General features: G+C 42.8%; 1 protein-coding gene across 2 annotated transcripts in view; it reads left to right on the top strand.

The window, feature by feature from the left end:
* Positions 1-14,968, top strand: part of AOAH (acyloxyacyl hydrolase) — a 73,254-nt gene that overhangs the window by 12,823 nt on the left and 45,463 nt on the right. For both annotated transcript variants that reach the window (XM_063406560.1, XM_063406571.1), the window contains exons 3-5: positions 1,279-1,374; positions 6,415-6,475; positions 7,577-7,676. In XM_063406560.1, coding sequence (XP_063262630.1) covers positions 1,279-1,374; positions 6,415-6,475; positions 7,577-7,676 — 257 coding nt within the window. The remainder of the gene's footprint in view (positions 1-1,278; positions 1,375-6,414; positions 6,476-7,576; positions 7,677-14,968) is intronic.

Genomic DNA, 14,968 nt, shown 5'->3' on the forward strand with positions numbered 1-14,968 from the left:
AGGGGTGCTCTGAAGGAACTTAGAAGCTCACTTTGAAGAGTTGTGCCAGTCTGAAAACCTCAACATGAATATTCTTGAGTTTTGGAAAAAGATGAGACTGCAGCCACATCAGATTGCTGCAGCTCACCACCATTTCAAGACCCTGCTAGAGCAAGTCTCAGAGATGAGATTGCTTGCACAGGAGAGGAAAAGGATTCAGTTACAGGGATTGCAAAGAGAAATCTTTATTCAGGCTGCTGGAAGCTGGCACCCTGGCTCCTTATCTCCTGTCTGCCTGGGATACCTGCCTCTATAGCACAGGTTCTAAGGCAGGGCCATCACTCTGCCTGCCAGGTCTGACTACAGTGGGCACACTTGGCATCGCCAAAGCTGTATTCCTCATAAAATGGTGAAGCCCCTGCAGAGAAAGCACAATTCTGACCCTACAGCAAATTAAAACTGACTTAAAATGAATTCTCATCATGTGGATTTTGAATGACTGTTCCATGGGGATCACATTGAATCTATTTGATCCCCAAAACAGCAGAGGGAAAAGTGCTGCGCATCTCAAGAAACACTGTGCTAGTCCTGTTCACACTCAGATTAGTGATGAGAAATAACCAGATTTGTATCTCATAGGAAATGGTTTCTTTCCAACCACAGAAGCAGAGCAGAATGAACTGTGAAGACATTTTGGTTTTAACAAATGTGTAGCTGGGCTCGGCAGCCCTGTGTGTGCTGAGCGTCACTGGGCTTCACAGGAAATTCTGTGAAGAAATGACGCCACGGATGCTCTGTCATGGTCAGCGCATCTGGTGTGCCTTCTCTTCTGCAGGCAGGCACAAACATTTGGTTTCCAGTTTTAGTACCTCTCTGTGCAGCTTGTGTGGAGGGGTATAAAGGTCCTGTAAAGTACAGACCTGTGCCTTTTTTCTTGTGAGATAAAAGGAGGGAGCAGGTGACCAAGCAGGCAGTTTTAACAGTGGCTATCCCCTCAACTCTTCAATTTCCAGCCTTGAAAGGATGTAGTCATTTTTCCAGGAGCATCATACACTGCTATAAAAGTCAGGCTGTCCTGTGTGCTCCTCTGGAATCAGCATTCTCTCTCTAATAACTTACAGGGTTTGAATGAAGACAGGAATTCACTGATATTTTTCCCCCTTGAACACCTATCTGTTGTGGAGCATCTCAAGAAATGAAATGCCCAAAGATGCCAGAAATACTTCTGTGGTGCAGGGCGCTCCATAACACTTCACCAACAATGGTGTTCCCTCTTTTTGGCTTTTTGTTTTCTTGAAGGATGCGTGCTGGTGGTGTCTGTCATCGAACAGCTTGCACAGTGGCACAACAGTACAGTGAAGGCAGCCATGGAGAGACTGTGTGACTACATACCTGGTAAGTACCAAATAATGCACCATATGTCATGTTGGTGTTGATGTATTTCCCTGACAATGAAAAACTCACATGGGAAGTCTGAAAAAACCTTTATCCACCTCTTGTGCAGTATCTCAAATCTGTGTAGCTGGGAGATGGCAAGTTGCTATTTACAGGAAAGTCAGTGACATGGCTTCACTTAGATTCAGAGCTGGGATTTTGTCCCTAAGTTAGAGTGAATGGGGCTATATTAAGCCCCACATGTGTGAGCACCAACTCATGCACCAACCCTTCTTTTCTCTCCCCTTTGTCTCTTTGTTAGCAGCTTAAGAATAGATTCACTGTATGCCCCACTACTCCTCCTGCTTGTTGATATGGGTCTTTACAGCAACAATGAAGTTGAAAATGTTTTCAGCGGGTATGGAAAATGCTATTGTAAAATTTTAAAAATGAGATGAGGCTGACAGGTGTGAGCATTTGGTGTGCACAGAAAAGCTACTGAAATGAAATTGGTGATAAAAATTTCAAAAGCAATAGCTATTCCTGGTGAATATATGTAAGACTCCCCTTTTTCTGCCCCTTATTTTATCTACCCAAAGGAGGCTGGAGCTCCACATGCACACCCCTAAATTCACCCAGTTTGAATGCCAGAATAGCTTTGTGCCTCACAGATCCTATAACTATTTAAGTGACTAAATCTCACATTCATGATATCTTTTTAATGTTATTAATGTAAAAAGATGGCTTAGGATTCTTCATTAAAATGTCATTTTTATATGATTTCATGAATTGTATCTCTGAGAAACCGTATCTCTCTGTAGACCCTAGTTTCACAGAAGATATGTGTAGAATATTAATTCCTTCCTTTCCAAGGGAGGATTTCCCAAGGCAGAATGGGGCAGGGAGCTAATTGCTAGGATTCATTCATTGATAGAATGATGCTTATCTGATTTCTATTCCATAAGTCATATCCTCAGTGTTTTAAATTACAGGCACATAACCATGAAGTTGCAATTAGAAGCACTGATCCTGCTATTAAAATACAATTTTCTTCTTTAAATTATGACATGCTAGCTTTGTGTTCATGATTCACTCAGTGGACCTTGTTCTTCTGACATGTCAAGATATTTCTTTTCAGCTGCCATTCTTTACACATACAAAATCCCATTATCCCTTTAGTTGAATCTGTATAATCCAGTTACCTTCTGAGATGCACGGATATACCCAGTAGAAAAAAAACCTGACCCTGAACTTGAAAGGAGTGAAAAATCCTATGGATTGTGTGGGAGCTACAGTGTAACCTGATTTATCCTCTCCTGGGAGGTGAACACAGCAGCCCAGCAGGAATCAACAGCTTCCTTTTGTTGCTTGAAACAGTAGAAAAGCCTTGGATGCTCCTGAGGAGCAAACATACTAAAGCAGGTCATGCATTTCACACGGAGAAACAATTTCATTATTATGCACATGCCTACAATTGATAGCAAGAATAACAGCAACAAATTAAAGGCAGCGAGGCTTTTCCTAAGGCATAAAAAGGAGTAGGACTCTAAAAACCCTAGAAAGTGTGGTATTGTTTTTTTTTTAAGGCCTCCTGTAATTCTGATTACAATCAAGTCAGGTTTGGATCAAGCCTTCTGTAGAGTTATGTGATGTTCAAGAATAAAAAATGCTTCAGGAAAAAGAGAGAAAATTTCAGTACCTGTCAGTCCCACTCACTCTCAAAGGCTGTGTAGAAAACAGAACCACAGCCTCATTAGTATGGAAATACTTGCAACGTGTGTGATTCAAGCGACATGGCAAATAAACCTGTGAGAAAAAAACCAGTAATGCCATGAGCAAAGAAGGCCCCTGTGCAGACAGAAAGGCCAAGTCTGGGGGAAGGGGCAGTATTTGCAGTGTAAGAGGTGCTGTTAGCAAGAATGTATGTTTACCTGGACACTGACTTCTTGATGACACAGAGGTATCTGATACCCGAAATGTGCTTTGAGACCCTCTGCCTCCAGTTTTGCCTCTGAGTCATGCTCTGCTTCTGTGTTAACCACTGCTGTGTAAACACCTTAGAAGTGCAAATGGCAACGTGATAATAGCATCTTTTTTGCAAATATTTGTCCTCTGGGATTCAGCCAGCGTTTGTGTTTCCAGGACTATGAAGCTATACAGGAAAACCTTCCGGACAGTTCTCAGGGGACCTAAGGAATCTTAGGGGATCTCTTTTACCTGAAGCAAGTTTAGTCTAAATTTTCTCTAAATTTTCCAGGATTTAGTTTTGTTAAGCTCTTTTGTTGCCCCTGAACACCCTCAGATATTCATCATTTTTCTCTCCCCCTCGTTTCTGACTTACACTGCTTCTTCCTAACAGAGATTCTCTCTGCAATATCCTCTCCTTGTGTGTGTTAGCAGAGCTGGAGATTTGTGAACACATGAATGCAGCCTGGCTCCAATGGCAAGTCCTGTAAACACTGTGGCTTTGGTCTTGGTGTTCTGTTGAAAGCCAAAGCCTGAATGGCATCTGAATCTTCCAAGAGGACTCTATGTGCTCAACAATAATTCAATATTATTATTATTCCTTTTACCTCCCGTCATTTTTTACACCATGGGGTGACTACACATTAAGTTTCCTATATGCATAAGGAAATCAGTGTGACCAGAAAAACCCCTCTATCAGCTTCCCAGAGCTGACAGGCAGCCAAACTACCCCCTCTTCTCAGACACCAGGAGAGGTTACAGCAGCCAGCTGGCTCCTCCAGAGCCAAAAATATGTGGAAACCAGCTGGTTTGGGAAATTCATAAGGAGACCATGGCCTGTGATGCGCTGGGGAGGCGTTGGGGGAGCCAGCTACATTTGCCTGCAGGCAATTTAGGCAGCCAGGTACCCCACTGGCAAGCCTCATCAGAGGTTGTCCTAATCAGCAGTGATGCCAAACAGGGTTACTGATGTCTGCGACATCTTTCATTTTAGGTGAACAAGAATAAAATCTAATTCTAGTCAGGAGACCAATTTTTACTTGCAGATTGCTTCTAAAGAGCCAATAGTGAGGAGTTATGTGGCAAAGGAGGCAAAGAAACGAAGCTAATAACTTGATTGAAATAAAACACTTGTCATGGGATAAGAAAAATCAGCTACTGTTGTTACAGAAGCTGCCTGCAACACCATGAGTAGGAGGGCGTTGGGAAAATTCTCTCTTCGTTCCTTGATATCCCTTCCTGGTGCCAGTCCTCCTTTCTCAGGTGCAGGTTGCCAGCTGGAATGCCTGCAGTCCTGGCAGGAGAGCAGCTGTGGCAGCAGGAGCACACCCACACCCACCAGTGGAGTCCCTGCCACAAGGATTTGTACCCTCCACAGCAAAACTGCCCACTCTATGGTTTTTCTCTGGGAAAGATGACAGTACTCGGGGCTTTCTTCCCCAGGTACAGATAGTTATCTGTCTGTAATGGTGCAAAAGAAAACAACAACTCTAAGGAGTTTGAGGAGCTGCAAGTTTATTGTCACAGCACTTGTGTGAACCTGTCTTGTTGGGATGCAAATTCCTCTAGGCCCCATCCACCCAGGCTCAGAAGTACTCAGAAATGTGAGGGCTGAATTAAAACCTTCAGAGTAACTAAAATACATGAATCCACACAGACATGAGGTAGAAATTTAAGTTTAGTTTTAATTAAGTAGAGAATATTTTAAGTGCCTTAAGCAAATAAAAGGCTGTATTAGTTGGTAAGAAAAAGCCCTAAAGCCTAGTTTAAAGTTCAGTAGCTTTACCTCTTACAAAGTTAACTAAGTCCTAGACATCATGAAAACATAATGTAGCAGTGCTAGCATTCCTAGATAGAACAGATAGAACTAGGTACATAGAATTTGTGTAAGAAATTACAACCACTTTTGCACATCAATGTTCAGTCCAGATAGGTCCAACAAGACAGTAGTAGAATCGTGTTTGTAACTGATTGGGTAAAAATAGAATAAAATTGCACAGCTTTGAGAATGCTAGAGAACACAGATCACGGATGGATGCTGCTGTTGCTGCTGCTGTTACGCTGCTGCCGCTTCTGCTTGGGACTTGGGGACTCTATGCTAGAAGGCTTTCTGCATAATGGCATGAACTGTAACAACTCTGCCTTCATGAGACTGATTTAGCCATGCAATAAATGACTTTTACAATTACCCAGCTTCTTTAGTCTTCCATGAAGACCCCCAACACTTGACACTGTCTCTTAGGACATTTCAAAACACCCCCCCAGCTGGAGCAAGGTCTGATACCTCCTTTGCAGGATATGTGCATGGTTAATGAGCTCTAGTCTGTTCAGGCCAAGAAACAGGCAGTTTTCCTCCACGGGAACTGTCAGATCAGTGCCCTGCTTGGATTCAAACCCCCACTCTCCCTCAGTGTCTTTGCCTGGGTGCATGGATCACCTGCTATTTTACAACAGTGCCTTAAAGAAATCTCTGATGAGCTGTCTTATCCATGACATGCTTCACACATATTAAGGAAACTACCTGAGCCAGCATCCCAAAAAGGCACACGGCTGTAGACTGTGAAAGGAAGCCAAATGAAAAGTGTCAGGTATTTCTTTGAATGCAATTACTCCTGCACAGCTTCTGCTCTTCATAAAACATATTCTCTTAACTCCACAAGCCCCCAGAAGCTCCAAGGCAGCTCTAGGACTAGCATCAAACCCAATATCACTTTCTGTACTTTGATTAATGTCTTTGTTTCCTTTCTTCTTTCAAACCTACTGAGTTGTTTGTTTAAACTGCTTAGAAGATGCTGTGGCACGCACAATTTCTTTTGACTTTTCTACCATGCCATACTAAGAAAAACTAACAAAAAGCAAGTTATTCTTTTTAGTCTTTATCATGTGACTTACCTAAAGCCAGAAGAGTTATAGGCAAGATTAGAAATTCAGATTTTCCCATTCTCTGGTACTACGCTGAGATCAGAGATTCACATGCCTTCCCCTAAGGTAAATCAGCATTCATCTTGATGATCCAATTGCTGCTGTATTTTGACTGCTATAAAACCAGTTTCACCATGCTCAATTACTTAAAAAAATTAAATTTATGTTTTCTAGAAAAACTGCAAGGTTTCTGTTATGTGCTTGCTGAACTTTACGGGCCCCACATAGCTGAACTGTAAGTATTGCTGTGTCCTCTCAGATTTTTGCTTAGTTTGCTCTTGACATGTACAGATGTGCTGTCAGGTTGAAGTGGAGGGATTTCACTCCTAAAATCACCTTATTTTTAAAGCAGAGATGCTTCAGAGTGATTCTGGTTTGGCATTTGGCATAGCTATTCCTGGGTGAATAAACACAGGCTGCCACTGGTAACCATTTTGATATTCCATTTAAATCTCAGATCAGGCCCACCTAATATAATTATCTTTTGAAATTCAGCTCATTTGGCTGAGGGAGGAATTTGAATAACCCGTGTGTGTGAGACAGGTTCTATAAAATCACACTGTTGTTGCTTGGCTCTTGCTTTCCATTCTACCTTTAATCAGGCTTTCTAATTGTCAGCCCCTACATGCTCTCAGCCCTGACCTTGATATGCACTCTTGGGGAAGCCTACTATTTAATCTAAGTGATTAAAAAAATAAAATGTAGGTCATTTTATTCCTCTTTGAAAGTTCTTAGTTTAATTAACAGAGCTTTTACTAGACCATCTTCTTCCCTAGGGCTTTTATTTTTGTTTTTAAAACTAGCCACGGGACTGCAAAGTGCTTACAGGACAAAGAAGTGCTGTAATCAAACATTTTAATTTAATTCCTGATTAGCCCAGAGGTGCACCCCAAAAAGGAAGAAACAATCCTAGCACTTGTGCCTGGTGATTAAAGGTTAAGGATCTTTGAAGGATTTCTGGTTATTTTGTTGAGTTAATGATTGAACATTCCTATGTGCCAAATTGCATATGCATTAACTTTAACCTTTAAATCTTTGTCAGGCTTATGATTGATTAAAAAACTAGAATAGTTATAATGCATTTGATTCAGGTGCTGCATGTAGAGCACAGTCCTTTTTCATCATCCTGGGTTCCAATTTTAAATGCTGAGTAGGATGTTGTGGCAGAAAATCGTTAGAACCCAACACTGTACTGAGCAGCGGTTATGGGCCACAGTGAAGTCAGCTGAGATTATTGTGTGGTGTTGGGAAGATTTAGCTTCCCATGGAAATAGCTTCTACTTTCAAGAGCCCAGAAAAAACATAATAGTCTTTCTTTATGCACAATTTCATTCAGCATAGACAGGGAAATGAATGCCGATGTGGTTTGCCATTCCTTGAGGCTGTGTAAACAGGATCCAGGACAACCGCTTTGTCATCTCTACTCTCCTCCAAAGGTGAGTTGGTCTCACACTTTTCTGAAAACTACTGATTGTGGAATGTCTTTTAAGATGGAATTGAGCAGTTTTAAGGTTTCCACTGAACACACATTGTCTAGGAAGTAAACATTTAGAGCATGGACATTCCTAAAAAATGTCTGTTTGACAAAAAGTGCGTAACACACATTAGCTGTGTGGACCATCGTCATCTGGGTTGAGGGTGGCATGGGAGTCGCAGGGCCAAATTCTCCTGTACCAGTCTGGATCAGAGAGGAAGAGCAGGGACGTTGTTTTTATGCAGTACGATAACCCCAAAGCAGATACGCAGCTGAGGTTCATCTATGCCACCACATTACCAGGGCACGACAAGTGATGCCCACGCTGCCTGATCTGCCGTGACAGCCTGCGTGGGCACAGGTCACCTGCTGCAAATGCAGGGCTATTTGACCTGCATTAGCCTGCAGTGCAAAAGGTTTAAGCTAACATGCATTATCTTTTGCCACAGGCTGAAATCATATTTAATTACTTCTGCTTCTCTCATGTCACTTGCTACAACATTTGCACACCCTTGATTGCGTGTCCTAGACCTTTGCTATACTTGCACACATACATATCTGCATAGGTGTCTAAACATGTGCTGTTTGTTTTGGGATTCTTTTGGTTGTGAGTAATTTTTTTCCATTCCAGCCATCATGCACCTTCAGTCACACTAAAGCCTGTGGGTGATGGGAGTTGTTTGGTGGTGTTGAAAAGCAAGCCATTCATGTCAGTACCTATTTTTGGAAATCTTTTTCCCTGCATTTGGATGGAGAAAGGCATGTTTGATTTTCTAATGGTCTGCATGTTCCACACAGGGTCTAGCCTGGCAATCATTGAAATCAGGCAATCTTTTGATGGGCTTCAATGATCTGCAATTCATCTCCAAGGTGGATTTAGTTCTGCCAGTATTAAGGTCTGGAGAAACACTTGCCTTCGAAGAATGACAGTAAAATCTAGTTTATAGCAGGTGTGAGTCTATGCTCCATGATATGTCAACATAGAGATCTGTGGATGTGCAGCCACACAGGGGTGAAAGATGACGAGTGCAGGCAGCAGAGAGGGCCCACACTAAGCTGATTCAACTAGAATATTGCCCAAATTTCATCAAGCAGGTGCCATCAGAAATCCCCCATCTTGAACTGAGTGTCAGAAGTGCAAGGTGCCTCTTGAAGTGAAAGGATGCAGGCAATGAACTGCACTTAAAGAGAGGGATGGGCTCACCATGGCTGCACCATGAGTTAGGCAAAGGAGCCTGGAGAGAGGGGCTGTTTAAATCAAAGTGGGTCCCATGAAGAAATTAGAACACCTGTGTTGAAATGCTAGGCTGATCAGACAGAGGGGAAAGGATGCCACTCGTGGCATTGCTGTCACATCTTTGTGAGTTCTTACCCACGTCCCAGAGCAGGTGTAGGACCAAGGTGTTGTCTCCTTCCACCTCCACCAACTACTTCAGTGAGTGCACTGTCCACAAGGAAAACAGCTGAACATGGTGGGGCTTTGGTTTATGTTTTCTTAAACCAATCTTAGACTCTTTTTTACATGATCTGGAGACTGTCCCTCTGAGTGAGTGGATCAAGTAAACCCTCTTCCCTTCCAAGTGGTAGTTAAACCCCTTTCTGTCAAGGTATTTGTTTCACAACAGGAACAAGGGAACTCTGCCAACCAAACAATTTTTTTTACACTGACTGTACCCTTCTTTTTGGCTCTCCTCATGCCCCAAGAGAGTATGAGGACAAGGGAGGAGAAGAGCAGTGCTTGGAATTCATGCTCGAGTGGTTGATAAATTGCCCACAGTAACTCTGTGACTAGTCAGACTGAGTAAAGATGAATTATGGGTGAAAAAAATTAATATACAATCAGAGACACAGGTGCATAAAATGCAGTTTACCTCACATTTGCTTCTTTAGTTTGTAATTTGATTGATCACTTCAGTTTTATGAGTCTGCAAATGTTGGCACAGTCCCCTGCCGAGTGTTTGAACAAGACTTTAATACTAATGACTGTTCTGTTCAACTCTATTGATTTTCAGGTACTTCACTTACTCATTTAGACTTCTGGATGCCCATTTTCCCAGAATTAGTATCATATTTGTACTGGCAAAGGGAGTGAAAGAAATAGCGTTACCTGTCCTTGGAAGGCAGTATAACGCTCAGGTTTTAATTACCTCCAAGGTGGAAAATATCAACGTGTATCTGCTTTTTCTGTCATTAGTTAATTTTCTTCTGTGTGTGCACTGTTGCTTTAGCGAAGTTGTGCGTTTTGAGGAAGGAAGAGCCCCTGCTTCAGAGACCTTTCAAACTGTCTGCTTAATGGAGACACTGCAATCCGTGTAAATGATACGTGCATCATTTTACATACTTCCCTGGTCTCTGACAAATTAACCCAAATTATTATTCTTTTTTGCCAAGCTGCCTGGAGCTATTAGCACGCTGTGATTATTCTGGAAGACTTTGCTCTAATTAGGAATTAAAAATATTACTCTGTTTGCATGGAGCTCAGTGTTCTCAGTATGGGGCTGGAAGAAAAGGGCATCCAGCCTGGGCACAGGCAGCCCCCTGTTGCTGGGGCTTGGGCAAGGTGGGCTGTTCTGCTGGGAAGCAGTCTCAGGAGCAGACTTCTGATGGTGGTGGGGAAGACTGGAGGGGCCCTCGCAGCTCCTGGATCACCAGCATGACCGTGTGACCAGATGTCCCTTGTAATGGCTCCTGTGAGCCCCTTCTTGCCACCAGTGGCTTGGAGAACAGAGCAAAGGTTCTCCTCTGCCCTTTAGTATGAGTGTGGCAACGCTGGGGTCCCCTTCAAGTAAAGAGACAAACTAATAGGGCACATCAGAAGTGAAGGCTTGTGAAAGGTGGCTGAAAAGTGGATGTTATCTGAAGCTGCTGTAAAATATTTTGTGGTTCAAGGTACATCTGTAATGCTCTTTACATTGTGGTTTAAGCCACATCAACAGCAGATGTTGTAATATGGGCTGCAGCATCACTCCAAAAGACTGACAGTAGCACAGGCATCCAAGATAGCTGGTTTAGGATGACTGGATAATGTTTTAGCAAAAATGTTTATCAGCTCATATGCTGGAGGACTTTCTGCACCAGGTTGTGTAATACAGCGATGTTCCTCTAGTGAGTGAAAAGGGCTGAAATAGGGTGAAGAGTTTTATACACTTCCTACCAAGCCTCCTTTCTGGCCCTGGGAACAAACAGGTTTGCAGGAGATTATTCTCAGCTTGTCTCTAGATTGTTTTAAGCCAGCTGGCCTGTTTGGTTAAGTGGCAATCCTTTAATTGATTTGCTGGGGCCAGAATTATGGCTTGACTTCAGCACAGTGGCCGTGTTCTAGCAGTCACTAAAACAGTCTGTGTTGGAAGTTTGTACTTTCTGCCTTTCAGGGTGCCTCTTCTGCTTGCCATCACTTTTATGCTCCAGATTATGAGAGACCTTTCAGCTGCATATTTTGTCTTAATTTCCATCAATAGGATTTCAGTGGAAGTCATTTTACATCAGCCAAAATATACATATTTATGTTCTTATAATTTTATCTTGCCAAGAATAAGCATCACTGCCACCATGCTGGTTTGTGCACCCTCTATCAGGTCTTTCACTGCCTTTCTACAAAGCCACATCCTTCATGGATATTACTGTGGTCAGCATTCTTTTTGGCGAAGCAGGAGCCAACAAATTCTGGGTGAAAAAAAGAAACTCTTTGGGGTTTAGTAAAATAAAAATACTCCTGCTGTTTTCTATCATTCATCTTTCTCAGTAAAAAATGTGAGCTTCTTCCTGGGAGGTGAGATAGAACCAAACTCCAGGGTGGGAGTGCTTCTGCATTCCTGATTAAGAGCAGGCTGCCAGGAAAAAGTAGACCTCATGACTGGAACCTGTTTCCTTCTTTTGAGACCACAAGCAGTAAGGCAAGCATTTGCCTTGCAGTCTAGGTCCTATGGGGCAAGATGCCTTCCTTTTAGCCTTTGTTTTTGGAAACAGGTAAGATCTACTGAAATGTGAGTTTCTGCTGCAGCCAGAACTGAGCCCTGAAGAAATTACCTATAGATAGGTAATAGCAGAAGGCACAGTGTGAGTGCTAGTTCCTCCTCTTTTGCTTGTTTCTCTGCATTTCCTTTGCTCCTCTTCACTGGCAGAAAACAAAATAAAATAAACCCTACCCCAACTGAAAATCCAAACAACCCCAAAATGCCAAATCATACAACCCCAGCATTCTACCAAATAAATCCAAAGGAAATAGGGTGTCATGGGTTTTACAAGGTGGTGCATGCAGCTGTGCCATGCCAATGTAGAAGCTGTCTCAGACAGGACCTTCAAAAACAAGCCTTGGACAACCCACAGGCACAGCGATATTTGGGGTTGGATGATGGCAGACAAAAGTGTGAGGGCAAGGAAGCATTTCTCATGAACAAATCTCACTTTTAACTGTGCTATTTGACAAGCTTTGCAGAATTTTGCTATCTTGGTACTCCTGGTTAAAGGATGATGAAAATTAGTTAGAAGGGAAACTTGGAGTATTTTGTGAATACTGGTCTCCTGGGGAAAAGCTGGCTAACAAGGATGGTAAATGAGAGAGAGTTAGAGTTGGTTCATGCATTTGTTTACGATGAGAAATACATCTGTTTGCCAAAAAAGAAATCATTACTGGGAATGCATGGTCTCTGCAGAGAACTCTGAAAGAAGGCAGTGAACTAAATCCCAGTGACACTCCACCCTCAGCCCCATCCGTGGTTGGATATCTTGTGCACACAGTGTGCCAGGGCTGCTCCAGTTGGGGTGGATGGTGCTGGCTGCTCCCCAGGACTCATCCATCAGCTTCTGAAACCTAGGGAACCCTCTCCTTGATGGTGTTCTCAGGCCATGGGAAAGAGAGGAGGCGCCTTGCTAGCCAAGGTGTAGCAGGAGAGGTTCTATGAGCGGTTGTATGGCCTTCAGTGGCAGGCTTGACATGCTGGTGTCAGCCAGGGATTGCAGGTGACCCGTGAAACCAGGAGTGTTTTCTTCTCAGTGGGTGTTTCAGCTGCCAGTCTTCTGCAGACCAACCTGGAGTCTTGGCTGAAGTAACTTGTGAGGTGAGAGAAGGTGTCAACCTTAGTGCTTCAGAGAAAGCATTTTCTGCATGCAAGATCCACCATTTTCCTCCCTTGTTTTCTGCTTTCTGAGTGCAATATCCCTGTAACTTTCTGAAGCATGCATTCCTCATGTGCTGCTGCTGTGAGCAAGAAAGGTCTCTCCTACCCTGCCCAGCAGAAAAGAATTGATAAATGCTTCCTCTCTGGGAATTTTCCTTCTATTATACTCCATTTCAAGCCATTTTTCACATCTGCTTCTCAAGTAATTTTATTGCAGAAATGACAGCAGCTGGCATTGTACAACTTAACTATGGCAAACGTAAGATGCATGATTGGTTTTTGGGACAGCAGTTGCCCAGGGGGAAGAAACTAGAAAACAATGTCTTGGCTCATTGCTGGCTTCTTTCATCTATTTGTGACATACCCTGATTTTTAGAAGACTATAGACACCATGAATTAAACATGTATTAACTACATATATTAATGTGATACATGTATTAAAACCCAGCAGCTTAAAAGTCTGTGTTCCTTGCTGCTTATGCTTATTCGTCCATGTCCCTTTGTGTTGTTCACCATAAATTTTTGACCCTTGAATATAATGGTTAATTAATTTGCTTTGATCACTGCCCAAATCAATTATAATGACATGCTAAATTTTATCCCCAGCACAAAAATGCTGGCAAGGATTACTTTAAATACAAATTAATTCTACTTTAATATTATAATCTGGCATGCCACTGTTCAGTAAGGTGCCATCATATAAGGGACATTTTCTCTTTTTTTTTTTCAAATCTGCAATAATAGCATTTGCTGAAGCATCCCTATTTGCCCCCTTGCTGAGTTCCTGTAGTTCTGTCCAGATAAACACAAAGTTGTGCTGACTTTACCTCAGAGTCCTCAGACTCAGTTGATGTTAGGCTGGCAGTAATGTTCTTATGCTGGGTTGTAGGAGCAACTGATAGCAGGTCATTTTCAGAACAGTTTGTCCCCACTAACAATTCTGAGCAGAAACCAGGTGATAACGTGTTTGTGATACCCTGGATTTTTTTTTTTTTTCCATTTGAAATGTTTTCAAAAACAATTGATTTTTATCTCCTTTTTATTTTAAGGTTGGGGGTTTTTTGCCAATTCTCAAAGCCTACAGAACATAAGTAGTTATTTCTGCTGAAAGAGAGCAAACAGGCAGTGTTTTCAGCCTTCCTTATGCTGAATGCTGAGGGGAAGGACAGAGGCCATCACTTGGTTACTGTCTCACAGATGTGGCTGTTTTCAAAGGTGGCCTAATAAATGCAGCACAACATATGGGAATTGTCATCACTGAGACACAAGAATATTGTCCTGAATTGAAAATGGAGCAGCAGGGAGGAGCACACTGGTGTTCCCTTGATCTTCCCAGAGTCCTCTGACTGTCTCTCTTTTTTTTTTGTCCTAAATTGGAGTCATGAGAACTTCCTTTCTTACTGAAAGATATGGCTGAATTAAGAAAGTGCTGTTCATCAGAATTGTTAAACAGTTGTTTTTTGATGGCATGAGCATATCTGGGGCACCTCCTCACCCCCATGAATGGGAAGAGTCCTTGTGGCAGCAGAAGCAGAGTGATCTTTCTGTGCTGTGATACAAGACAAATTTCTTAAGGCCTGGTCAAGGCCTAACAGCACGGTGTAGAAACAGCCCTTACTTATTGCCCACACCTCAGCATTTCTTCAGGCAGCACCCAGGGCTGTGGACCACATGGGCTGCAAAGATGTATTTGTCGAGGTTTTTGCAATGGCAGAGCCTCGAGGAAAACTTGCAGAGCAGGACCCTGGCAGTGTTTGGCAGTTCCTGGCCACAGTAAGCAGCTGCCAGGGTGCATTTGGCCACTGCCTTGCTGCAGCACACCTGGCACATCTGTCCTCCTGCTGCCAGCAGAGCTGGTCCTTGGCTGTCACTCACACTCCTGCATGGTGCCCCTTGCACAAAATTTCCTCTGCGCCTTCAAAGAGCTTGTGTGCAAGGGATTTTGGGAATGATTTGTGTATCACTAGTAGCTGACTTATTTGTAACCCACGGCCTTATGATGGCCAACCTGATGCCTCTCTAAGACCTTTACTTGGAATGGTTCTCCTACTCTTTCTTTCTATGAAGGTAGAAGTATCCCCATTATGGAGGTCTCCCAAAATGCCTATTCAGTACAAGTTGGCATGGACTCAACAGA

Source organism: Prinia subflava, chromosome 1 (genome assembly GCF_021018805.1).
Source record: "Prinia subflava isolate CZ2003 ecotype Zambia chromosome 1, Cam_Psub_1.2, whole genome shotgun sequence".
Classification (NCBI taxonomy): Eukaryota; Metazoa; Chordata; class Aves; order Passeriformes; family Cisticolidae; genus Prinia; species Prinia subflava.